This window comes from Canis lupus, chromosome 4, assembly GCF_003254725.2.
Source record: "Canis lupus dingo isolate Sandy chromosome 4, ASM325472v2, whole genome shotgun sequence".
In the NCBI taxonomy this organism is placed as follows: domain Eukaryota; kingdom Metazoa; phylum Chordata; class Mammalia; order Carnivora; family Canidae; genus Canis; species Canis lupus.
Window position 1 is genome coordinate 35643154 of NC_064246.1, and position 27909 is coordinate 35671062.

General features: G+C 39.1%; 1 protein-coding gene across 3 annotated transcripts in view; it reads left to right on the forward strand.

Moving 5' to 3' along the window:
• The first annotated feature begins 3687 nt into the window (after positions 1-3687).
• The window catches only part of DCP2 (decapping mRNA 2), a 49694-nt gene continuing 25472 nt past the window's right edge, over positions 3688-27909 (forward strand). Inside the window, exons 1-4 of one of the 3 annotated variants that reach the window (XM_049108839.1) lie at positions 3688-3924; positions 19030-19181; positions 22295-22422; positions 22866-22964. In XM_049108839.1, coding sequence (XP_048964796.1) covers positions 3872-3924; positions 19030-19181; positions 22295-22422; positions 22866-22964 — 432 coding nt within the window. In that variant the 5' untranslated portion in view covers positions 3688-3871. Of the gene's footprint in view, positions 3925-19029; positions 19182-19768; positions 22174-22294; positions 22423-22865; positions 22965-27909 lie in introns of those variants that run through there. The other 2 variants (XM_025435394.3, XM_049108838.1) reach the window with 2 other exon arrangements.

The window sequence follows — 27909 nt, forward strand, 5'->3', positions numbered from 1 at the left end:
TGGGCAGAAGACATGAAGAGAAATCTCACAGAGGAAGACAGAGACATGGCCAACACGCACATGAGAAAATGCTCTGCATCACTTGCCATCAGGGAAATACAAATCAAAACCACAATGAGATCCCACCTCACACCAGTGAGAATGGGGAAAATTAACAAGGCAGGAAACCACAAATGTTGGAGAGGATGTGGAGAAAGGGGAACCCTCTTGCACTGTTGGTGGGAATGTGAACTGGTGCAGCCACTCTGGAAAACTGTGTGGAGGTTCCTCAAAGAGTTAAAAATAGATCTGCCCTATGACCCAGCAATTGCACTGTTGGGGATTTACCCCAAAGATACAGATGCAATGAAACACCGGGACACCTGCACCCTGATGTTTCTAGCAGCAATGTCCACAATAGCCAAACTGTGGAAGGAGCCTCGGTGTCCATCGAAAGATGAGTGGATAAAGAAGATGTGGTTTATGTATACAATGTAATATTACTCAGCCATTAGAAATGACAAATACCCACCATTTGCTTCAACTTGGATGGAACTGGAGGGTATTATGCTGAGTGAAGTAAGTCAATTCGAGATGGACAAACTTTATATGGTCTCATTCATTTGGGGAATATAAATAATAGTGAAAGGGAATATAAGGGAAGGGAGAAGAAATGTGTGGGAAATCAGAAAGGGAGACAGAACGTAAAGACTGCTAACTCTGGGAAACGAACTAGGGGTGGTAGAAGGGGAGGAGGGCGGGGGGTGGGAGTGAATGGGTGATGGGCACTGGGGGTTATTCTGTATGTTGGTAAATTGAACACCAATAAAAAATCAATAAAATAAATAAATACCCCATCTTCCTCTCCCCTTCAGCAAAATAATTCTATAGTGTGTGTTTTACCCTGGTCTCCAGAATCCTCCAGCTGGGTCAGCTCCCATTACCCAGTGCTAATTTCCCTGATAATAAACCATTTTTTGGCTTTCTTTCCTTTCTGACTCACCACCTGCTCTGCTATCATTCTTTCCTGGATCACCTTCTGCATAAACTACTTGGACTCAAATCCTTTTCTCAGGGTCCACTTCCTAGGAAACCAAACTAACACTTGTAGTGTGCCAGGGAGATTGAATAAAGCAAATAGAAGACTCCTGCCTGTGCTACCCTACTTGGCTCCCAGAACACTTACAGTTTGGTCTGAAAGGATTTTCTCTTTAGAGAATTTGACCAGCTGGAAAGAAAGACCTATGGATATTGATGCCATGTGTTCCCACTGGAGGCAGACTGCCCTACAGTGAAGCCATCAGGAAACAAGTTCGACCTACATGCTGGAAACTTCCAATCAGCTTTTTAAAAAAATATTTTATTTACTTATTCATGAGAGACACAGAGACAAGGAGATACAGGAGAAGCAGGCTCCATGCAAGGAGCCCAATATGGGACTCGATCCCCAGACCTTGGGATCACGCCCTGAGCTGAAAGCAGACGCTCCACCACTGAGCCACCCAGGCATCCCTCCAATCAGCTTTCATAGCACTTAACTCCAGTTTTTTAGTTATGTACTTTTTTTTTTTTAGATTTTATTCACTCATCACACACACACACACACACACACACACACACACACACACAGGCAGAGACCCAGGCAGAGGGAGAAGCAGGCTCTATGCAGGGAGCCCGACGTGGGACTGGATCCCAGGACCCCAGGATCACTCCCTGAGGTGAAGGCAGGCACCAAACCACTGAGCCACCCAGGTGTCCCGTACTCTTTTTTTCTAAAGATTTTATTTTTATTATCTATTGGAGAGACAGAGACAGAGAGAAAGAAAGCATGCACACAAGTTGGGGGGGGGCGGGGAGAAGCAGAGGGAGAGGGAAAGCAGTTTTCCTGCTGAGCACGGGGCTGAATCACAGGACCCTGAGACCATGACCTGAACTGAAGGCAGATGCTTAACCAACTGAGCTACCCAGGTGCCCCTAGTTATATACTCTTAAGTTTGAGGGAATAGTTGAGGACCACCAGAAAACTCCCAGTATGATAGATGGAGACCAAATTAATAGCAAAAAGCAGCTGAGAGGAAGAAAAGACTATTCAGGAAGAAGAAAACTTCAGAAATATATTGGTTTTTGTTTTGTTTTTAAAGAGGAAGAGAGGGGCAGAGAGGGAATCTTATGCAGGCTCCACGCTCAGCACACAGCCTAACACAGGGCTCGATCTCATGACCCTGAGATCATGACCTGAGCTGAAATCAAGAGTCGGTCGCTTAACTGAGTCACCCAGGTGCCTCTAAAAATGTATTGTTAATATCTTCATAGGGACAAGAAATCTATGAAGCAAGGCTATGACACCACCATGAAGAAACATTTGAAAAACAAGAGAAAACTCCAGAAAAGTAAAAACAGAATATGGCTGGAAGATAGATTTGAAGAGTTCTCCAATAAGGTGCAAAAAGATGGAAAACAGATGAAAAACAGGAGAGTAAAATAGACGCTAGCAGGATTCTTTATACCAAGTTTGGGTTTGAGCATACATCAGAAGCTGATATAGGGGAGTTAGCAGAAGGTAAATAATAGGAACCTGCTCACATCTGAACAAAAGAAAATAAAACTTGGGCAGCTGTACAGGCCGAGGATGGAGGCAGAGGTACTGGTTCTGCAGCTCTTGCACTAATGAGGAGAAATGAGAACCTGTTGTAATGACAAAGGACATTTATCAAGAAAAAGATGAAAGATTAAATGGTAGAATGAATTAAAGTCGTGAGTGAGCAGGTGTGCGTCTGGGTTGCTGTGGAGCGGATATAAAAGGAGGTCGGAGCCCAAACGGGGGGCGCCTGGGTGGCTCGGTGGTGGAGCTGTGCTTCCAGCTTAGGTCACGACCGAGGGGTTCTGGGTCACGTTCCGCATCAGCCCCCCAGCAAGGAGTCTGCTTCTCCCTTTGGCTAAGTCTCTCATGAACAAATAAATGCAATCTAAATACGTAGATAAAAAACTGACTAGACCTAGATTTTTCTTCAAGATCCTAAATGGATTGGGCCCCACTAAGCAGCATGAGGAATCACCGAGGAGCAGCAGGTTGGAGTGGCGGAGGAAGTAGACGCAGATCCCGAGTTCAGGTGCAATCGGAATTTCCTCAGATCTCACGAGGTGTCAGAGACTGGGATAAAGTTTTGTCTGGGTCGCCTGAGGAGAGGCAGAGGTAGGTCACCAGGGAAAAAGAGAACTCCCTTCAGGTGTTTGTAGTCAAAGGAGGTACGGCCCTTGGCGAGGCCTGAAAGGAATGGGGCGACGACGGGTACCTGTGCGGGACACTCGGCGACGGTAATCGCACACGCGCGCCGCGCAGGACCGTCCTCGGGGCTGGCCCTGGAGGACCGCGAGGGCCTGCCTAGTCACCGACGGGCGGCTCAGACCCCGGCAAACGTGCGCGAGGAGCCGCCCGGACCCGCCGGGAGCGCAAAGGCGGCTCAGCGCGCGTGCGCGGGCCCCCCGGGCTCCGAGGCGGCGGGAAGCTGGTTTTCTGAGCAGCAGCCGAGCTGCTTGGAGACGGATTGGAGACGACAGACCAATAAACAGACGCTTCATTGGCCTCGCGTGCTCGGGCTCCGGCTCTCCAGCTGCCTATTGGGCCTTTCAAGCAGAGCGGGGGCGTGACTCCCGCGGCTCCGCCCCGCGCTCTGGCCCCGCCCCCGGGTCCGGCTGAGGTCGCCGGACGGAAGCGAGCGGGTCCCGCCTCTTCCCTCCGCTCGTCGTCGCCGGAGACGCCGCCGCCGCCGCCGCCTGCGCCGCCTGCGCCGCCGCCGCTGCCCGCTCTCGGGAGAGCCGGAGTCTCCGTGCCGCACCCTCGGTCCCGGCCGCGCGGAGCCGGGATGCCCTGCTCCTGCTGTGGGTCCTCATCATGGAGACCAAACGGGTGGAGATTCCCGGCAGCGTCCTGGACGATCTCTGCAGGTACCGCGTCGCCGCGGGCCGCCCTGGCCCCGCCGTCCCCTCCTGGTTTTCCCCCTCGTTGGCCGACCGCGGGGGCCGCTGCGTCTCGGCACCCTGCGCGCAGCCTTGTCCTGGCTCTCGGGTCCCGCGGCTGCACGCTGTCCCCGCTCGCCCCCGGTCGGGCAGCCCCGCGCTGTCCTTCCGCCGCAGCCCCGGGTCCTCCCTCGCAGGGCGCCGGGATTTCCTCATTTTCTCAGCTCCCCAACTCTGGCTTTCCTGCAAGTGCAGCCGCTGCACCCGAGCCGGGCTCTGGAGCGTTTCTCGTCTGCTCCCTCTCCCTCCCATTGTTTTTTTTCTGCCTCTGACTTTTATAGACCGTCTTCCCCTTCTCCCTCTGTCTCATCCCTCAGTTTTGTCCAAAGACCTCAGGGTTTTAAGTCTTATTCCTACGCTCCCGGACCTACGCAGGGAGCAGATTCAAACTTACCTTTTCGCCCATGTGTTCTTACGTCCGTGGCATTTCCTAAATTGTTAGAAATTATTGTCTTGAACATGAGAGACTCCTAACTCTGGGAAACGAACTAGGGGTGGGGGAAGGGAGGGGAGGGGGGCGGGGGGTGGGGGTGCGGGTGACTGGGGGACGGGATGAGCCCTGGGGGTTATGCTAGATGTTGGCAAATTGAACACCAGTAAAAAATAAATTTATAATAAAAAATAATAAAAAAAGAAATTATTGTCTTGTTCATTCCCAAACTTGTCACTGGGAGGGGGGGAAATCGAGAGTTTTCTTTCATCCTTTAATTTTCCTTAAAGGAAATTCTCAGTCGTCAGCGTTTTAACTCCTGATACACTAATACAAGAGGAGTTCTTTGCATTCTTCCCTCTTGTGAGCGATGATTTCAGATAGCCAAACTTAGGAGAAATGCACTTAAAATATTTTTTTTTTTTCCCGAAGTAAAATTTTTGGTGCAGTAATACCCTGCGTTGTCGCTGGCTAAGTGCATTGTGAAATAAATTACAATTGAGTAAAAAAGCTCTGGTAAAATAACATCTTTTCAAGTACATTTACAGTATTTATGTGTAGACGTCTTTTAATTGTTGTTTTGCATTCACGCCTCCGTTTTTTTCTTTTGGATGAGAAGGAAAGAACTAATATTGTGGAGGTATTGTTATATGCCAGGCATTGGGTGCTCCCTTCACACATAACGTTTTATTTAATCCTCTGAACAACCTCTGTTTGGTAGGTGCAGTTATTTTCATCTGATAAACAGAATCGTTTTGTAATTTACTCAAGGTCCTATTTTTGGTAATTTAGAAACTCAAGATTTGAAACCTAGGCCTTTTTCTCTCAGTGCCTGTGCTTTTTCTCTCCTACCCCAGGTAGATGGTACTGAAAGTCAAGTCTAACATTTTAAACCTTACAAAAGTACATGTAGATAAGTAAATAGACTAATTTTTAGAACTAATAAGAATGTTGCTGTGCTTTGGTGATGGCATGATTATGATTTTTGGGATTTGATCAATTCAACCTTTTTTTAAAAAAAAATATTTTATTTATTCATTCATGAGAGACAGAGACAGAGAGAGAGAGAGGCAGAGACACAGGCAGAGGGAGAAGCAGGCTCCATGCAGGGAGCCCGACGTGGGACTTGATTCCGGGACTCCGGGATCATGCCCTGAGCCAAAGACAGACCCTGAACCACTGAGCCACCCAGGTGTCTCAATTCAACCATTAAAAATGCACTTATTTTTCTAGATCCCAAATTTCATAAGAGAAATGATGTATGTATATCTGTGTGGATAAATGACTGGACAAATATGTACGAGAAGTGGGGTTACAATTTTTATTTTTTTATTTTTCAAGATTTCCAAGATTTTTTAAAGGGGTGTGTATTTTATAGTTAGGAAAAAAGTAAAGATGACTGTGTTTGAAAAGGTGAGTAATAGTATGTATGGATTAATACGGATACAGATTAAACAAAAAGATAGGTAATCTTTTACAGGCATCTAAAATAATCCTCCTACTAGCGTGGGTTTATTTTGTATACTATGCAGGATTACATCTTTTAAAGAAGTCCTAGCAACCATTATGAAGGTGATTGATTTTATGTAGAACCTGTTTACTCACAAAATAATTGTGTTATATAAACAATACGTTAAACATCTGTTGAGTGTTAATGATTCTTGGTTTTCCATTTTCCAGTGAATGTATTTAAGCAATTTTATACAAATCTTTTGGAATAGGGTAACATTTTTTTCCTTTAAGAAAGGAGAGTAACATTTTTGCAATTATTGTGTTTGGCTATATAAATAAGGATTATATGTTTAAAAATCAGGGCTAGCTATTCAACTAATAAACCAAATAGCCATTTCTTAAAACTTCAAGTTTTAAAAATAATGCTATTTAAAAGTTTGTATTATAATATTTTGTTGATTAAAGATTTTTAATGTAAACAATTCAGGCTTTTTTGATTGTGGGTTTTTTAGAAATAAATTTACTTACAATTTATGTTTAATTTCTATAAAAATGAAGCTTAAGTGGAAAAAGGTTAATTTTTCTGCACTCTTGTTCTTTTAAGTACCTCTTGATTTATGAGTTTGGTCTTGACTCTTGTTTTTATGTTTTCACCAATTCCGTTTATTATTAGCATATTAAAGAGGTTTTTTGTTTTTAATAATTTTTGATAAATTACATATTCTTGCTAATCTTGTCTACTTCATTGATCATATAGTAATAATTTTTGGAGAACTGTAAAATTGACAATGATTTTGATGTGAAGAATTAGAGTGGGAGACCATGTTTTTAAGATGTGACTTTGTAACCATTAGACTGCTTATAACCTAAGAGGTGGAATGTTATTTTTCAGATGGTTTCATATGTAACATTTCGTTTACTTGGATACCCTGCAGCCATTAGAAATTACTAAGGCAGTTAGCAAACAGTAAACTAGGGAAGATATTTTTGTCTTGAAATGTGTACAGTATACTATTATTGAGCATAGTAATCATTTGATGCCTTTTTTTTTTTTTTTTTTTTTAAGATCTTATTTATTTATTCACGAGAGACACACACAGGCAGAGGGAGAAGTCCAGAACCAGATTCGATCCCAGGGCCCCAGGATCACGCCCAGGGCTGAAGGCGGCGCTAAAACGCTGCCATGATGCCTTTGGTTAAAACAAGCTTTTAAATGTGTGTGTGTGTGTGTGTGTGTGTATGTGTGTGTGTATGTACAAGGAGAGTGAGAGAATATATATCAAACTGAAAAACACTAGTTATTTCTGGATAGAATAAATTAGAGGAGAGGAAGGAAAGACTGTTGTCTATACTGTTCTAGTGAACATTCTAGTAAACTTGTGTGTAAAATGTAAATCTCCATTTTATGGTGATATTTGCCTCTGTTGCACCATGATTTTTGACGTTAAGTGAAAGATTTTTTCATTATTTAAATTAGCCTATTAAATACTTGAAAAGCATATTTTTAAAGTTAAAATTGATAACTACAACTTAAGTGGTTTCTTTTATTTATATTTTTATCTTTTTGAAGATTTTATTTATTCATGAGACACACACAGAAAGAGGCAGAGACACAGGCAGAGGGAGAAGCAGGCCCCATGCAGGGGGCCTGACGTGGGACTCGATCCCAGGTCTCCAGGATCATACCCTGGGCCAATGGCAGCGCTAAACCGCTGAGCCACCTGGGCTGCCCAGTTGTTTCTCTTTTAAAGACGTACTTGGAGTTCTTTAAAAACCCCTTTAAGAATTAAATGGTGAGGGCAGCCCGGGTAGCTCAACGGTTTAGCGCCACCCTCAGCCCAGGGCGCAATCCTGGAGACTGGGGATCGAGTCCGACTTTGGGCTCCCTGCATGGAGCCTGCTTCTTCCTCTGCCTGTGTCTGTCTGTGCCTCTCTCTTTCTCTCTCTCTGTCTCTCATGAATAAATAAACCCTTAAAAAAAAAAAAGAATTAAATGGTGAGTCCACTCTAGTGTTAAAAGGAGAAAGGTATTTACTGGCAAGTAATGTTGCTGCTGTTTTGGTGATTGTGTAAGTAATCAAATAATTTGTGCCCATCTTCAGGTTGCCATTTTAGTGTTCAATTCTGCAGCATTTTTGTACTAATCATAGTTCTACTGATGTTTTTATCTGTAGGAAAATTGAAACAATGACATTTTGTGAAGTGGAGAAATTTTTCCCATAACATAACAGTGAAAAGCATATATGTATATACATATTTTTATTTTTTAAGATTTTATTTATTAGTGAGGGCACATGTGCATGAGTGGGGTGAGGGGCAGAGGGAGAAGTGAGTAGACTCCTCATTGACCAGGGAGCGCGATTTGGGGCGCAATGTGGGACTTTATCCTGGGACTCCAGGGTAATGACCTGAGCTGAAGGCAGACCTAACTGATTGAGCCACTCAGGTGCCCCTATTTTAATTTTTTTATTTTTAGTAATCTCTGCACCCAGTGTGGGGCTTGAACTCACGACCTGAGATAGAGTCACATGCTCCTCCAACAGAGCCAGCCAGACATCCTGGCACACACTTTTAAATCTTTAAAACAGAACAAAAATATTCACAGAATGAAAGCATCAAAGTGTAATTTTCATGTGTTAAAATAAAATTTTGGTTTTCTTTGTTCCTTTTTTTTTTTTTTTTTTTTTAGAGAAAAAAATGCATGGTTGTGTGTGCTCACAGTGGAATGATGTAGGGTGGGGACAGGGAGAGGAAGAGAGAGAATCTTAAGCTCCATACACAGCCCACTGTAGGGCTCCGTCTCATGACCCTGAGATCATGATCTGAGCTGAAATCAAGAGTCTGTCACTTAAATGAGCCACCCAGGAAGCCTCTTTTTTCTTATAAAGTGTCTTTAAAAAGCCAGCTTTTATGAATGGATAAAGAAGATGTGGTCTATGTATACAATGGAATATTCCTCAGCCATTAGAAATGACAAATACCCACCATTTGCTTCGATGTGGATGGAACTGGAGGGTATTATGCTGAGTGAAATAAGTCAATCGGAGAAGGACAAACATTATATGGTCTCATTCGTTTGGGGTATATAAATAATAGTGAAAGGGAATAGAGGAGAAGGGAGAAGAAATGGGTAGGAAATATCAGAAAAGGAGACAGAACATGGAAGACTCCTAACTCTGGGAAACGAACTAGGGGTGGTGGAAGGGGAGGAGGGCACTGAGGGGGGGCACTTGACGGGATGAGCACTGGGTGTTATTCTGTATGTTGGCAAATTGAACACCAATAAAAAATAAATTTATTAAAAAAATAAAACCAGCTTCTCTGGGTGATGGGCACTGAGGAGGGCATTTGACAGGATGAGTACTGTCATAGTATATGTTGGCAAATCGAACCTCAATAAAAATATTTTTAAAAAGCTTTTAGCTGTTAAAAAGATGTACTCATGTAAGGTTAAAAATCAGAGTACAAGTGAAGTTATAAAAGAAAAGCAGCCGTCTTCTTCCCTATCCCTTTTTATCTCAGTTCTGCTCTCCAGACTTTTACCTGTTTAGTGTTGAATTTTTCTGGTAGATAATTCAGTATTTTAAAATATAGTTGGACAAGTTTCTTTTTATCAACTTCAGGTGTTAGATTGAGAATTTAATTAACCTTGGTAGATATTAGGTGAGAGTTTAGTTAACCACAGGTACTGTTGCCTTTGCTCTACTTCTGATACAGTTATATTGCTATTCTGTTTTTTTTTGTTGTTGTTCTTTAATATTTTATTTGTCAGAGAGAGCGCGCGAGAGAGGATGCAACAAGCAGGGGGAGCTGCAGGCAGAAAGAGAAGCAGGCTGTCTGCTGAGCAAGGAGCCCATTGTGGGACTGGATCCCAGAACCTGGGATCATGACCTGAGCTGAAGACAGACGCTTAACTGTCTGAGCCACCCAGGCATCCCTTATGTCACTATTTTAAATTGTTCTGTTGGTTACCTTTGTGACTTTTTATTTCTGCTTTATGAACTTATGGACAGCATATTGAGTCTGTATTTGATAAGGTGAGGCAATCAATGCCACATCTTTTCTTCCTTTTCCTTTTTTTTTTTTTTAATTTTTATTTATTTATGATAGTCACACAGAGAGAGAGAGAGAGAGAGAGGCAGAGACACAGGCAGAGGGAGAAGCAGGCTCCATGCGCCGGGAGCCCGACATGGGATTCGATCCCAGGTCTCCAGGATCGCGCCCCGGGCCAAAGGCAGGCGCCAAACCGCTGCGCCACCCAGGGATCCCCTTCCTTTTCCTTCTTAACACATTCCTTTAGCTTCTATTCAGGTGAACTTAAAAATTGGTAATGTGGGCAGCCCTGGTGGCTCAGCGGTTTGGCGCCGCCTTCAGCCCAGGGCATGATCCTGGAGACCCAGAATCGAGTCCCACGTCGGGCTCCCTGCATGGAGCCTGCTTCTCCCTCTGCCTGTGTCTCTGCCTCTCTCTCTCTCTTTCTCTCTCTCTTTTTCTCTCTCTCTCTCTCTGTCTCTCATGAATAAATAAATAAAGTCTTTTAAAAAATTGGTAATGTTTATGTTCTTTTGTAACCTTATGAGGGCTGTTACACTTTTTACTATTGGTTGATTGCAAAAGCTGAACAAGAATAATAGCATTTGTTATATGATATAACTAGGTACATCTTTTTCACAGTAGAGGCAAGTTTACAATGGCTAGGATTTTGTTTCTTTTCCCTCTAGCCATAGTTAGGAAACCCTGGTAAAGATCCCGAGAGAAAATGCCAAAATGAATTCTCCTTTCTTACATTCTCTAATTGGTCAAAATGATGCTGCCTTTTATAGTTTTTTCTTTTGCAGAAAGAAGCATATGCTTTCTTCATTATTCCCTCATTCTTTTTTTTTTTTTTTTTAAGATTTTATTTATATTCATGAGAGAGGTAGAGACACAGGCAGAGGGAGAAGCAGGCTCCATGCAGGAAGCCCTATGTCGGACTCGATCCCAGGACTCTGGGATCACCCCCTGAGCCGAGGGCAGAAGCTCAACTGCTGAGCCACCCAGGTGTCCCCCTCATTCTTTTTTGTTTATTTATTTATTTTTAAGATTTTAAGTAATCTCTATACCCAGCTTAGGGCTCTACCTCAACCCCAAGATCAGGAGTTACATGCTCCACTGGCTGAGCCAGCCAGGAGCCCCTCTTTCTGGCTACTTTTTTCTTTTCTTTTCTTTTGATTTTTTTTTTTTTTTTTTTTTTGTTGTTGTTCTGAGTTTGGCTTTTGCTTAATATTTGGATTATGATTCTCTTGTACATTTACCTCTCTTCCCCAACACATTCAAAATACTTTCTCCCCTCCACCTGTCTGCTCCTTTATTATGTCCTTAGTCAGAATTCTTTTTTCCTGGAGCATGCTGTCTTGGAGACCTCCCTACCAGCTCAGTCAAGACTGCTGGTTCCCTGGACTTGCCAAACAACTGGCCTGCTAGAATTCCCTTTCATGGCTCTCCCAGGTTGTATCTTTTATCTCTTAAATCTCATCTTTTATGCTTTCTCGGTTTTCATTCTTGTTTTGCCAGTGCGCATTCTAGAGTGATTTCCTTTGAGGGTGTTACTAGGAAGTAAACTTCTGAGTCCTTATAGGACTAAAATGCCTGTTTCTCTTCTCACACTTATGCTCTCAGGTGGTCCAGGATTCTAGAAGATAACCTCAACACTATCTTCAGGGCCAGTTTTTAATTTTTATTAATTTTTATTTTTTTTAAGATTTATTTATTCATGAGAGACAGAGAGAAGCAGACATAGGCAGAGGGAGAAGCAGGCTCCCTGTGGGGAGCCTGATGCAAGACTCCATCCCAGGACCCCAGGATCATGACCTGAGTTGAAGGCAGACACTCAACCACTGAGCCACCTGGGTGTTCCAGGGCCAGTTTTTTAATGTAAATTTTTCTGTGTCATGCCTTAGATTTTCCTTTGATGTTGGATGATTTTTTGTTACTGTTTCATATTTAAGATGAGACTATAAGGGGCTTATTTATTGATAGGCTTCTCTTTTATGTGAGTGGATAGGGTGTTAGCTCTTACACTTGGAATCCTTGAAAACTGGTTTTGCTTTGGGGTACCAACACCCAAACCTATCAGCTAAAGTTAGAAAAGAACCTCAGGAGTTGTTCTTCCTTCTCCCACTCTTATGGGAGAAACTTCTGATTCAAAGGAGTGAAAGAAGAGTAGACCATCTTCTGTTACATAAGTGGACCTTTCTCTTCCCCTCTCCCTTTTTAAAAATGAAAGTAGAGCTGACACAGTATTACATTAGTTTGAGACATATAGTAAGTGATTCGACTCTGTTATGCTCACCGTAAGTATAGCTGTCATCTATCTACTGTACAAATGCTATTAAAATACCATTGACTATATTCCTTATATCGTACCTTTCATCTCTGTGACTTGCGCTTTCCTTTACCCATTTTGCCCATCCCCCTAATTCCTTCCTCTGTGGCAGCCATATTGTCTCTGTATTTATGGGCCCGTTTCTGTTTTGTTTATTCATTTGTTTAGATTCCAGACATAAGTGAAATCATACAGCATTTTTCTGAGTTGTTTCACTTGGCATAATACTCTTTAAGTCCCTCCATGTTCTTGCAAATGGCGAGTTCTTATTCTTTTTTATTGCTGAGTGATGTTCCATTGTAAATATGTATGTACATATGCACATATATATCCTCATTGTATATTGATGGGCACTTGGTTTGCTTCTATATCTTGACTATTGTAAATAATGCTACAATAAACATAGGGGTGTGTATATCTTCTTGAATTGGTGTTTTGTTTTCTTAGGGTAAATACCCTAAGAAATTATGGAATTATTGGTATTTCTATTTTTTTAATTTTTTGAGCAACCTTCAACTATTTTCAACAGTGGCTGCACTAGTTTAAATGCCCACCAACCATGCAAGAGGGTTTCTTTTTCTCCACATGCTTGCCAGCACTTATTTCTTGTCCTTTTCATTTTGGTCATTCTGAACAGGTATAAGATGATATTTCATTATAGTTTTGATTTGCATTTCCCTGATGATGAATGATGTTGAACATCTTTTCATGTGTCTCTTTGGCATCTCTGTGTCTTTGGAAAAATGTCTACTCATGTCCTCTGCTATTTTTAATCAGATTATTTTTTGATGGTTGTGTAAGTCCTTTATATATTTTTGGACATTAACCCTTTATCAGAATATCTTACATTCAGTAGATTGTTTTGTTGTGTTGTTGATGGTTTCCTTTGCTGTGCAGAAACTTTTTATTTTGATGTAGTCCCAGTGGTTTATTTTCTGCTTCTGTTTTCTTGTCTGAGGAGACATACCCAGAAAAATGTTGCTAAGTTCAATACCAAAGAAATTACTGCCTATGTTTTCTTCCAGGAGTTTTACAGTTTCATGTTTTACAGTTAGATCTTTACTCCATTTTGAGTTTATTTTTGTGTATGGTGTTACAAAAGAGCCCAGTTTCATACTCTTGTATGTAGATATCCAGTTTTCCTAGCACCATTTATTGAAGAGACTATCTTTTCCCATATATATTCTTGGATCCTTTGTCATAGATTAATTGACCTTATAAATATGGGCTTATTTCTGGGTTCTCTGTTCCATTGATGTATGTGTCTGTTTTTGTGCTAGTACCATACTATTTTGATGATTATAGCTTGGTGGTATATCTTTTTCTTTTAAGATTTTATTTATTTATTAGAGAGAGTAAATGAGCATAAGGGAGAGGGAGAGATTTTAAAGCAGACTCTGTGCTCAGCGCAGAGCCTGATGTCGGGCTTGATCCCACAACTGCAAGATCATGAACTGAGCCAAAACCAAGAAAGCAACCAACTTGCCTAGCCAACTGAGCCACAAGGTGCCCCTCTTATTTATTTATTTATTTATTTATTTATTTATTTACTTACTTACTTACTTACTTACTTTACTTACTAGAAAGAGAGAGAGAATAAGCCTGAGCAAAGGGAGAGGGGAGAAGCAAACGCCCTGCTGAGCAGGGAGCCTGACACATCCCAGCTTGCTATATGTTGAAATCTGAGAGTGTGGTATCTCCATCTTTCTTGTTCTTTCTCAAGAAGACTGACTGTTGAGGATCTTCTGTGGTTCCATTACAAATATTAGGATTATTCTACCTCTGAAAAATGCTATTGGTATTTTGATATAGGAATTGCATTAAATCTATAGATTGCTTTAGGTAGTCTGGATGTTTTAAAAATATTAATTCTTCAATCCATGAGCATGGAATGTCTTTCCATTTGTGTTGGCTTTAATTTCTTTCATCAGTGTTTTATAGTTTTTAGGGTATAGATCTTTAACCTCCTTGGTTAAATTTATTACTAGGTATTTTATTTTTTTTGGTGGAGTTGTAAATGAGATTTTCTTTCTTTTTTTCTTTTTAAAGGTTTTATTTATTTATTCATGAGATACACACACACAAAGAGGCAGAGACTTAGGCAAAGGGAGAAGCAGACTCCCTGTAGGGAGCTTGATAAGGGACTTGATCCCAGGACCCCAGGATCACGACCTGAGCCAAAAGCCACCCAGGTGCCCCTGTTTTCTTATTCTCCTTCATTATCAGTGCATGAAATGCAACAGATTTCTATATATTAACTTTGTATCCTGTAACTTTATGAATTCATTTACTTCTAAGGGTTTTTTTTTTTTTTTGTAGACTCTTTATAGTTTTCTGTGTATATCTACATACATTGACAGTTTTATTTCTGCCTTAACCAGTTTTGATGCCTTTTTATTTCTTTTTCTTGTTTGCTTCAACTAAGCCTTTGAATACTGTGTTGAATAAGTGACAGGAGTGGGCATCCTTATCTCATGTGCCCAATCTTAGAGAAAAAAAAAGCTTAGTTTTTCACCACTGAGTATGATATAAGCTGTGGATTTGTTATATATGGCCTTTATATGTTGTGGTATCCTTTCTCTAAATCCACTGTTTTTTTTGAGTTTTTATCATGAGTAGATGTTGAATTTTGCCAAATGCTTTTTCTGCATCTGTTGAGATGATCATATGATTTTTATCCTTCATTTTGTTAATGTGGTGTATCATGTTGGTTGATTTGTGAATATTGAACTGTCCTTGCATCCCAGGAGTAAATCTCACTTGATAGTGGCAAAGATTCTTTTTATATATTGTTATATGTAGTTTGCTAATATTTTGTTGAGGATTTTTGTGTCTATTTATCAGGGATATTGGCCTATAGTTTTCTTTTGTAGTGTTTTGGTATCCGGGTAATGCCTCGTAGAAAGTATTTGGAAATTTTCCTACTTGTATTTTTTGGAATAGTTTGAAGACAATTAGGTATTAACTCTTTAAATGTTTGGTGGAATTAATTTGTCAATCAGTCTAGTCCTGGACTTTGTTTTTTGGGACTTTTTGGATTACTGATTCAATTTTGTTACTAAGAATCAGTCTGTTCAGATTTTCTGTTTCTTCCTGATTCATTTTTGGAAGATTATAGGTTTCTAAGAATTTATCTGTTTCTTCTAAGTTGTCCGGTTTGTTGGAATATAATTTTTCATAGTAGCCTCTTAATCATTTGTTTTTCTGTGGTGTCAGTTCTTATTTTCTGATTTTATTTATTTGGGTCTTTTCTATTTTTCTCTTGATGGGTCTAAAGGTTTATCAATTTTGTTTGTATTTACAAGGAACAAGCTCTTGGTTTCATTGATCTTTTTTAGTTTATCATTTATTTGTGCTCTGATCTTTATTATTCCCTTTTTTTCTGCTAACTTTGGGTTTGTTCCTTTTTTAATTCCTCTAGATGTAATTAATGTTAGATTGTTTGAGATTCTTCTTGTTTCATGAGCAGGCCTGTATTGCTATAAGTTTCCCTCTTACAGCTGTTTTGCTACATCCTAAAGATTTTGGACTGTTCTATTTTCAGTGTTACTGGTTGCCATGTATTTTTAAATTTCCTCTTTAATTTCTTCTTTGACCTATTGGTTGCTTAGTAGCATGTTGTTTAGTCTCCATGGTTTGTGTTTTTCCTAGTTTTTTTTTCCTTTTATTTTTAAATTTTTTATTAAAGACTTTATTTGAGAACGTGTGTAAGAGCTGGGGGGGGGGGGAGGGGGGGCAAAAGGAGAGGGAGAGCTGACACAGGGCTTGATCCCAGGACTGAATCTTAACCTGTGCTGAAGTCAGACACTTAACTGACTGAACCACTCAGGTGCCGTTGTAGTTTTTTTTTCTTATAATTGAGTTCTAGTTTTATACTGTTGTGGTTGGAAAAGATGCATGATATGATTTCAGCCTTAAATTTACGGAGACTTGTTTTGTAGCCTAATGTGTGATCCATCCTGGGAAATGTTTCATGGGTACTTGATAAGAATGTGTTTAAAAAAAAAAAAAAAAGGAAAAGAATATGTACTCTATTATGGTATGGAATATTCTGTATGTATATGTTAAGTCCATTTGGTCTGTTGTGACATTCAAAGACACTATTTCCTTACTGAATTTTTTTTTTTTTTTTTTTTTTGCCTGCATGATCTATCAATCAGTATATGTGAGTGGGGTGTTCACATTCCCTGTTGTATTACTGTCAATTTCTCCTATGTCTGTTAATACTTGCTTTATTTAGGTGCTTCAGTGTTGGGTACATATATTTACAATTGTTATATCTTTTTTTTTTATTGATACTTTTACCATTAGGTAATGCCCTTCTTTGCCTCTTGTTACAGTATTTGTTTTGAGGTCTGTTTTGTCATATATATATATATATATATATATATATATATATACACACACACACACACACACACACATATATATATTCCTGGTCTCCCCTGCCCCACTTTCATTTGCATAGACTATCTTTTTTCCATCTCATCACTTTCAGTCAATAGGTATCTTTAGGTCTGAAGTAAGTCTTATGTAAGCAGTGTATAGCTGAGTCTTCTTTTGTTGTTGTTTGTTCTGTCACCCCATGTCATTCGTTTGGAGCCTTTAGACCATTTACATTTAAAGTATTCTCCAATATATATAAAAAATAATATTAGTAATTCTCAATGGACTATACTACTCAGCCATCAAAAAAAAAAAAAAAGCTTGCCATTTTCAACAACGTGGATGGAACTAGAGGGTATTGTGCTGAGTGAAATAAGTCAATCAGAGGGGTACCTGGGTGGCTTGGTGGTTGAGAGTCTGCTTTTGGCTCAGATCTGGATCCTAGGGTTCTGGGATTGAGTCCCACATTGGGTACCCCATGGGGAGTCTGCTTCTCCCTCTGCCTGTCTACATCTCTGCCTCTTTCTCTGTGTCTCTCATGAATAAAGAAATAAAATCTTAAAAAAAAAAAAAAGTGAATCAGTTAAAGACAATTATATGATCTCATTCATATGGAATTTAAGAAACAAAACAGGAGCATAGGGGAAGGGAAGGAAAAATAAACAAGATGAAATCAGAGAGGGAGACAAACCGTGAGAGACTTTTTTTTTTTTTTTTTTTAAATTTTTTTTTTAATTTTTTATTTATTTATGATAGGCACACAGTGAGAGAGAGAGAGGCAGAGACACAGGCAGAGGGAGAAGCAGGCTCCATGCACCGGGAGCCTGACGTGGGATTTGATCCTGGGTCTCCAGGATCGCTCCCTGGGCCAAAGGCAGGCGCTAAACCGCTGCGCCACCCAGGGAGACTCTTAATCATAGGAAACAAACAGGGTTGCTGGAGGGGTGGGATGGGGGATGGGGTAACTGGGTGATGGACATTAGGGTGGGCATGTGATATAACGAGCACTTTGTATTATATAAGACTGAATCACTGAACTCTGCCTCTGAAATTAATACTATATGTTAATTAGTTGAATTTTAAAAAGCTGAAAATTAATTATTGGTAGGTGTATACTTGCATTTTGTTAATTGCTTTCCAGTTGTTATGCAGTTGCTCTCTGTTCGGTCTTCTTGCTCTTTCCTTGTGCTGAGGACTTTCTTTGGTGTTAAATTTGGCTTTCTTTCTTACTTTACTGTGCCTATTACAGGTTTTTGGTTTGTAGTTACCCTGAGATTCATATATAACCTCCTAAATGTATAGCATGCTTCAGTTGATCACTTCAGTTTGAACACATTCTAAAAGAATTCCATTTTTACCATTCCTCATGCTTTATGTATATGTTGTCATATTTTACATCTTTTTGTTTTGTGAGTCTCCTTAACTAATTTTTTAGATACAATTGATTTGACTACTTTTGTCTTTCAACCTTCATGTTAGCTTTATAAGTGATTGCTCTGTTACTTTTAGTGTATGTTTGCTTTTACTCATGAAGTTTTTTTTCCTTTCATAATTTATTTTTTTCTAATTATGGCTTTTTCTTTTATACTTAGAGAAGTCTCTAGTATTCTTTAAGGCTGGTTTAATGGTGTTGAACTCCTTTCACTTTTGTGTCAGTAACTGTTTATCTTTTCTTCAATTCTGAATGATAATTTTGCCAGGTAGATTGTTCTTGGTTGTAGATTTTTTTCCTTTCAGCATTCTAAATATGTAAGCCACTCGTTTTTGGCCTGCATAATTTTTGCTGAAAAATTAGCTGTAAATCAGTGGTTGAGCGCCTGCCTTTGGCTCAGGGAGTGATCCCAGGGTCCTGAGATCAAGTCCCACATCGGGCTTCCTGCGGGAAGCCTGCTTCTCCCTCTGCCTGTGTCTCTCTGCTTCTCTCTCTGTGTCTCTTATGAATAAATAAAATCTTTTAAAAAAATGTAATACTTTAAAGATGAAGCAGCTAACATCATTCCTGTTTGAATGAATGAATATATTTGTATATATTAGAAAATGTTAGCAATCATGAGAGGAAATCCTACTGAAAGTTGTTTTCTTGTTCCCCTTTATATGAGCTCTTAAGATTATCTTTGTACTTGTTAACAAAGGGTAAATGGCCTCTTAAAATCTGAGTGAGATAACTGTGATAAACTTTTTTTTCCCCAGACTCTTCTTCCCTGTGCAGCATTAGTATAGGGGTGAACATAGCTGCCTTCCAGACTCCTCTTCCTGTAGTAATTTCCCCCCAATTTTGCCTCCTTGATCAGCCCTGCTCTTGGTTTCTTTTTTATGTTGGTGGGTCAGGGATGAGGTAGTTAAATAGATTAAAATCATTACGGTTTGTAAATGTAATTTAAATGTTTTTTGTTTTTGACAGCCGATTTATTTTGCATATTCCCAGTGAGGAAAGAGACAATGCTATCCGAGTGTGTTTTCAGATTGAACTTGCCCATTGGTTTTACTTGGATTTCTACATGCAGAACACACCAGGATTACCTCAGTGTGGGATAAGAGACTTTGCTAAAGCTGATATCCTTTTTATTACTATAATGACTGTCTTCATTATTGCTAATAAAATATTTTAGCACAGATTTCCTTTTGATTGTCTTTGAGATTTAAAACTTATTAGGTAAACATACTTGATTTCTAAAATTTGTCAAATATAAATAGTAGACAGAATTTAATAGTATTTTAATTTTGATGTAGAGGATTCATTGAAATGTATATGGTGATTAGAATTAAATTTGATTTTCTCTTTCAGAAATAACCAACTTATTTCTAGAACTGATCTGTTTTTTACTTCTTGCTGTTCCATTTAATCAGATGATCTTTATTTTTATTTTTTAATATTTTTAAAAGATTTTATTTATTCACGAGAGACACAGAGAGAGAGGTAGAGACGCAGGCAGAGGGAGAAACAGGCTCTATGCAGGGAGCCCAATGTGGGACTTGATCCTGGGTCTCCAGGATCACGCCCTGAGCTGAGTGAAGGCGGTGCTAAACTGCTGAGCCACCCGGGCTACCCCAGATGATCTTTATTTTTTAAAATATTTATTTATTTATTTGAGAGAAAGAGAGCATGAGTAGGGGAAGGGGTGGGAGAGGGGGAAGCAGACTCCTCACTGAGCAGAGAGCCGAGGTGGGGCTTGATCCCAAGACTCTGGGATCATGATTTGAGCTGAAGGTAGATGCTTATTAACAAACTGAGCTACCTAGGTGCCCCAGTCAGATGATCTTTAATCAGATTGCTACCTTTCGGGATAGAGATTCTTAAATAATTATTGAATACTTAATATGTTAAAAGCAATGTTTTTAGTTTTGTGGCTAATACAAAGAAGTCTTTGTTTTCAAAGGTCTTTTTCTCCTATTTACAAATAAGATAGAAGCTTGTTTGTTATAAAAGATAACACTTGAAAATTCAAGATTTTTTTTTTATAAATTTTTATTTATTTATGATAGTCACACAGAGAGAGAGAGAGAGGCAGAGACACAGGCAGAGGGAGAAGCAGGCTCCATGCACTGGGAGGCCGACGTGGGATTCGATCCCAGGTCTCCAGGATCGCGCCCTGGGGCAAAGGCAGGCGCCAAACTGCTGCGCCACCCAGGGATCCCGAAAATTCAAGATTATTATAATTATTTTTAAAGATTTATTTATTGGGACACCTGGGTCGCTCAGTGGTTGGGTGGCTTAGTGATTACATCTGCCTTTGGCTCAGGTTATGATCCCGGGGTCCTGGGATTGGGTCCTGCGTCACACTCCTGTAGGGAGCCTGCTTCTTGCTTGGCCTAGGTCTCTGCCTCTCTCTCTCTCCCTGTGTCTCTCATGAATATATAAATAAAATCTTTTTTAAAAATAAAGTTTCTATTTTCTATTCTTTTTCTTTACCCACAAATTCACTGTATTGTGCTAGAATTGGAGTAAGAATGAAAATAGTCATTGTACTTATTAACCCCCTATAATTTTCTTTGAGCTCCATGAAATAAGCCCTCCCTTGTCCAGGTCATTGTAGAAAATGAATGAAACACTTTGTTCTAATGACTGTTACCCATAAAACATTTTTGAACAAGGCTAAGGAATATTATGCTCAAAATGGTATTCAAGAAGCTTTATTTGGTAGGATAGGTTAAACCATAGAATGGGCTGTCAAATAACTTGAGATCATAGCAATAAGGTCCTAAACCATAGTAGAGGGACTACAAAGAAAAGACTGAAGAGACATTTTAGTTCCGAAATGATCAAGCTGTTTGATTAAATAGGAAGAAGTCAATGAGGAATCAAAAAGGTTATCATCTAAGATCATGGTAGGATTTTGGAGGGAGATTACTGTCTAAAATATATCTAGAGCAGATTTTTCATGTTTATGCAAAAAATGTCAGTTTTATAAAAAGGGAAAGTAAAAAAAACTGGATTTTTTTCTTAATGCATATAATACAAGTGGACATGTGCTTCAAATTCTTACTTTCTTTAATCAGTGTAACCTATATTTTAGAACTACAATTGACCCTTGAACAATATGGGCATTGGGGTCCTGACATTCTGTGTAGTAAAATGTGTGTATAATTTTTGACTCCCCAAAACTTAACTGCTAATAACCTACTATTGACCAGAAGCCTTACTGGTAAAATAGTTGATTAATTCCTATTTTGCATGTGATATGTATTATATACTGTATTCTCAAAGTAAACTAAGCTAGAGAAAAGAAAATGTCATTAAAACCATAACGAAGAGGAGATACATTTACAGTTTTGTACTGTACTTACTGAAAAAAAAATCTGCATATAAGTAGACCCATGCATTTCAAACCTGTGTTGTTCAAGCATCACCTATACTGTGTAAAGGCCCAGTAACTTGGGATACCTGGGTGGCTCAGAGGTTGAGCGTCTGCTTTCAGCTCAGGGCGTGTTCCCAGGGTCCTGGGATCAAGTTCCACATCAGGCTCTCCACAGGGCCTGCTTATTCCTCTGCTTACGTCTCTGCCACTCTCTGTGTCTCTCAAAAAAATAAAATAAAATAAAAAATCTAAATAAATAAATAAATAAATAAATGGCCCAATAACTTGGGATATGACCTGAGCCGAGGGCAGACACTTAACCAGCTGAGCCACCCAGGCTCCCCTTAAAAATGTTTTAATTATATAAGCAATTAATTCATGTACTTGGTAAAGACATTCAACGGTAGAGTGGTGGTATAATTCATCCCTAGTGTTAACCACTTTTTACTTGTTTTGATGGTTTCTACTTTTCACTATTGTATATGTATACTGTACTTTTGTTTCTTGCTCTCATTTAGTATGACTAAGAGACTCCTGAGTGAGACTAAGTATTGACTCCTGATGTGGTGAATTCGACTCAGTATTTGACTTGTTCACATGGTCCTGAATTTATTCATGTTAACTTGGAAATCTAAGACTTTGATTATGCAAAGCTTACCTGATCTGTGTCTAGGCTAAATGCAGAAGTTAGCAGTGACTTGTTCAGGAGAAAACCAATGTGGGGAAAAAAGCAAGGAGGAGAAATTTAGGTGAGGATTTGAGTAATTTCATATAATATTCATAAGTTGTTTTAAGTAGATTTCTATCTGTATATAATAAGTACTTAAGCTGTATTTAGAGAGAAAGGAGCTTCCTTAACACTATGTATACTCTTCAGTCATTGTCCGTTTTTGCTGCCTCAAGGTGAAGATGTGGAAAAAATTTTGGATGAATGGAAGGAATATAAAATGGGAGTACCAACCTATGGTGCAATTATTCTTGATGAGACGCTTGAAAATGTGAGTGTAATAAAAGATTTTTAGTGCAACCATCAGCTCTTTTCATCTTATTTGTAAAATATATGTTATTTATATAATGCTCTAAAGTGAGGTTTTAAAATAGACTTTTAGTGCTGAAAGGCCAAATATTGCATATTTTGTCTGCATTCTGGGTCTTAATATTTTATAATTGTAGTATGACTTATTGCAAAGAAATGTCATTTAATTGTTGAAGAAATACCTTAAAATGAGCAGAATGCCTTTCTTCACACTAGTAGTATAGTCAGACTATTGGAAGATATCAAAACCAAGAACTGTATAAAATTATTGGTGATAACAGTTACTTGAAGTAAGGAAAAAGATACCTTTGACTTTTTTTTTTTTTTTTTTGATACCTTTGACTTTTAGAAAGGAGTGTGAGAAAGGAGGGCAAGTTTTATTTTTACCTCTGCTCATTTTTATAGGTACTACTGGTTCAGGGGTATCTAGCAAAATCAGGCTGGGGATTTCCAAAAGGAAAAGTAAACAAAGAAGAAGCTCCTCATGATTGTGCTGCTAGAGAGGTGAGTTACTGCAGTTTGAAACAGTAACATTTGCTAATCATGCTTTGAGTGTGCTTTTTAAGCCATGGTGACTTACTGTTTGGACCATCTAATGTTTCTAGAACTTGACTGCATGAAGTAACTTATCTTTTATAATGATTCTTTTGTCCATATCTCTGTCATTTATTCTTCCCTTATTTCTATTTTCTTTTTTGCCCATTTTTAATTATCACTAATTCCTTCCTATTTTGATGATACAGTGTCTACCTTTTTTTAAGAATTGGATTTGCAATTGGTAAAACATTTTGGCAATTACAATGCTTGTTTTATGTTTTATAGTCTTGGCTTCCAGACAAGTACACAATTTGAGCTTTCCTAAGAAATTTACATTTGTTACTTAAAACCCTCTCTAGTTTCCTATTGCCTATGATTCTTTTCAGTATTGAAACTCCCTCTCTAATCCCCAACATAAAATTTAGCTATTCCTAAATTTATTTGCCTTTATTCTCAGTCAAAAGAATTTATTCTCTTTGCGTTCGACTGCTTTGTTTCAGCCTCTAAACTTTGCTAATATATTGCCATAACTGGAAGGTTCATTCTTCTTCCCTGCCTATTCAAGTCCTATCTAGACCCAGCTCAAATTATCCTTTTTCCCTGAAGGATTGCCACCAGCTAGCTCTGTATACAGGACCTGAATTTCTTATTTGTAAAATGAGGTTTAGAGTGATTTTTTTTTAATCGAAGTATAGTTTACAAACTGTTACATTAGTTTCAGATGTACAATCTAGGAATTCAGCAGTTCTAAACATTATATTATGCTCATCACAAGTGTAGCTATCATTTGTCACCATCAAAGTTCTTAAAATACCATTGGCTGTATTCCCTACATGGTACCTTTCATCCCTGTGTCTTACTCATTCCATAATTGGAATTCTGTGTATCCCACTCCTCTTCATCCATTTTGCCCATTCCCCAATATGCTCCCCTGTGGCAACTGTCAATTCTCTATTTATGGGTCTGTTTCTGCTTTTGGTTTGTTTTGTTTTTTAGATTACACATAAGTGAAATCATATGGTAATGTCTTTCTCTAACTTATTCCACCTAATGTAATACTCTCTAGTTCCCATCCATGTTGTTGCAGATGACAAAATCTCATTCTTTTTTATGGTGGATAGTCCTCTGGTGTGTGTGTGTGTGTGTGTGTGTGTACACATCAGATCTTTATTCAGTCATCTCTCAGTGGACACTGGGTTGCTTCCATGTCTTGGCTATTATAAATAATGCTGTAATAAACATAGTGCATATACCATTTTCAATTAGTGTTTTCATATTCTTTGGGTAAATACATAGTAGTGGAATTACTGGATCATGTGGTATTTTTATTTTTAATGTTTTGAGGGACCTCCAACACTGTTATGCACAATGGTGGCACCTGTTTGTATCCCACCAACAGTGCATGGGGGTTTCTTTTTCTCCGCATGTTCACCAGCACTTGTTATTTCTTGTCGTTTTGAATCTAGCCATTCTGTAGAGTGGATAATTTCTAAAGTTCATTCTTAATTAAAATTCTATTTATTTAAAAATTTAGCCAGCGAACTCTACCCTACAGTAGTGTCTGAACTTTAACAACAGCTATCATCTAGAGATTTACTTGGCATTAATTATATAGTACCTGTGATACATTGTGTACTGTGTTCTTATTTAGCAGTTCCTTGTCATTTATCACATTACATCTTATCCTTGAAATTTAGACATTGAGCTATAAAAAAGCATGATATAGGGATCCCTGGGTGGCGCAGTGGTTTGGCGCCTGCCTTTGGCCCAGGGCACGATCCTGGAGACTCAGGATCGAATCCCACGTCGGGCTCCCTGCGTGGAGCCTGCTTCTCCCTCTGCCTGTGTCTCTGCCTCTCTCTCCCTCTCTCTGTGTGACTATCATAAATAAATAAAAATTTATAAAAAAAAAAAAAAAAAGCATGATATAATGGGAAGAAATCTAGTCTAGGAGTTGAAAGATTTTTGTTCCAGTATAGTTCTCGTATGTTAGTCAATAGCCTAACCCTGTCCCACTAGCCTAAGCCTGTCCCACTTAATTTCTCTGTAGGATACACATTTATTAAGAAGAGTTATTTAAGGGAGCCTGAGTGGCTTAGTGGTTGGGCAGCTGCCTTCAGCTCAGGTTGTGATCCCAAGATCCAGGATCGAGTCCCGCATAGGGCTCCTGTGAAGAGCCGGCTTCTCCATCTGCCTATGTCTCTGCCCCCCTCTCTCGCTCTGTCTGTCTCTCATGAATAAATAAGTAAATCTTAAAAAAAAAAAAAAGTTACTTAAGGGCTTCATAACTAGAAGTAAATATCTTTAAAATCCAAAGTGATAACTGTTAACTTTGAAATATTTTGAGATGGCAGTATGGATTTTGTGGCATATCTCATTTGGATTTTTTTCTTTTGTTTTCTTTTCTTTTGACTCGGTGTTTTCCTGCAGCAGTGTTCACCACTTGATTTAAGTTTGGATGTAATTATTAGTGAGTGATAGTAATTAAGATTTTTTTTTTAGATTTTATTTATTTTATTTTTATTTTTTATTTATTCATGAGACAGAGAGAGAGACAGAGAAGCAGAGGCAGAGGCACAGGCAGAGGGAGAAGCAGCTCCATGCAGGGAGCCCAACATGGGACTTGATCCCAGGACTCCAGGATCATGCCCTGGGCTGAAGGTGGCGCTAAACCGCTGAGCCACCTTGGCTGCCCAGTAATTAGGGTTCTTAAAAAACCAGTAGTAGTTATTTAACATAGGAAAACCATTAGTGGTTCTTTACTTTGGAGTAGGATTTAAAAGATGAATAAAACTGCATTTTAAATTTAGCTAATCTAAGTAAGCGTTTGCAGCAGCTTATATAGACAAAGCCATTGTATACAGGTAAGTGAAGGTTTATGCACACTTCTTAAAATTGAAAGCTGTTTAGGTAGTAGGTAAGAAATTGACACATAACCCAATAGCTTTCCCTTTCCTTTCTATAGATGGTAGGAGACAAAATGGAGCAGTTGTAGTCTCCCTTTTTATGTCCTCAAACTTTGTGGTCCTCTTGCTCAAAAGGAAGGACAAAATAGGAATCATACCATCCTACTTAGAACAATTGATGTGTAGTTCTGTATGTGGAGTTAGATTAGTTCAATAGCAGTAAGGTAATTGCCTGGGTCCAGAAAAGACACAGCATTAACTAGGAAACAGGCTAAATTTGGACTAAATTTGCTGAGATCGGCTGTCTCAGTAACAGGATCTTTTTGCAGGAACTCTGAGAAAATCAGATATTTAAACTTGCAAAACTGAAGAGAAGTACCCAAGGGATCATCTCCATGTACCACTAGAACCTTTCTTCTGACCAGTTTTGTACACTATACTGTAAAGAGTCAGGATGATGCAGAAATAAGATACTGGGGTGGTGGGGAGGAGAGAGGCAGAGGCAGTTAACCTGTATTTGTTTTCTGTTCTGGGATACTCAGATAAAAGATTGTCCTACTCATGTGCTGCTAATTTCAGTAATGTTTATAGATCACATAGTTTATAAGAAAATAAATTTTATTAGGACTTGAGGAGTGGAAGAATGGAAGATGTAGCATCTCTGGGGGGATAGCATCTCCTTGTAGGGTGGATACAGGCATTATGGGAGATGATGATCTCTACTTTATAGGAGAGGAACTGAAACTGCAGTTTAGTAATATACCAGATTCTCACAGTGAGCAGCAGAACAGGGATGCAAAACCGTGGTGGTTGGTCCTGGGGTCCATGTTCCTGACTACTACAATAGACAGTCAAGGAATATTTGTAAATGGGCATTTGTAAGCACAGATGAAAATGGAAGGAATTTGTGATTTTTTAGGTCTATGTATTTTCTAATAACACCTTTCTGATTTGAATCATTGATTTTTTTTTTTCTGTTTTAGAGTTTTTGTCTTGCTCTGAGGAAGGCCACAAGTATTCTTAGAAACCATAGTCCCTTAATTTCAGGGAAAAACTTTTTTCTTTTGATAATAAGAATTAAGCCTTCTAACCTTTCTGATCTAAGAAACATCCTGTAGCTGATAATGGAACTTGTCAGAAAAAAACTCGTCTTTAATTTTTGTGAATTTTGAGATTAGAATTTGACTCTTAATATCTGATTTCTAAATGATTACCTCTTTTACAAAGAGAGAAAAATTTTGGGATTAAGGTTAAGCATTGCTATATTAGTCCAGTCAGGCCATAATGAAATACCACTGACAGAGTGGCTTAAGGAACAGAAATTTATCTCTCACGGTTCTAGAGGCTGGGAAGTCCAGGATCAAGGTGCCTGCTGATAAGGTTCCTGGTGAGGGTTCTCATCCTGGCTTGCAGGTAGCTGCTTTCTCCTTGTGTGCTTATGTGGTCTTTCCTGGATGCCTTTGTGAGTGCAGAGTGTGTGCCATGTCTCTTCCCCTTGTTAGATTAGCACTGTCGCATTAGGTTCCCAACCTTATGACCTCATTTTACCTTTATGACTTCCTCACAGGCCCTAGCTCCAAATTTAGTCACACTGAAAGTTAGGCCTTCGGCATGAATTTTGGTGACACAAAGTTTAGTTCATAGCAGTTGCCATTTTGAATAATGAAAGTATTCAACTAGCAGTCCTAGACTTGTAGTGTGTCCTTCTGCCACTGGGTGGTACTACAATATAACAGAAGTAGTGCTGTCTGGTGGTGGGTAGGGATGGGAGGTACCATCTATGTGAAGTTTTAGTTTAAAATCAGATTGTTGTTTTTTGGAGAAGTCCATGTTAATTTCCCAGTGTTCCTTCTCATTTTCACTTGTATTAACCTAGAAGGAGGAGTCCTGTCCTAATTTTTCTAGCTGATGTTAGACTTAGGATAATGCCTTCAACACTTTTTCTTAGACTTCTAAATTATGCAATTCTATCATTACCCTTCTTTTTAAGTTGCTAGTAACATATT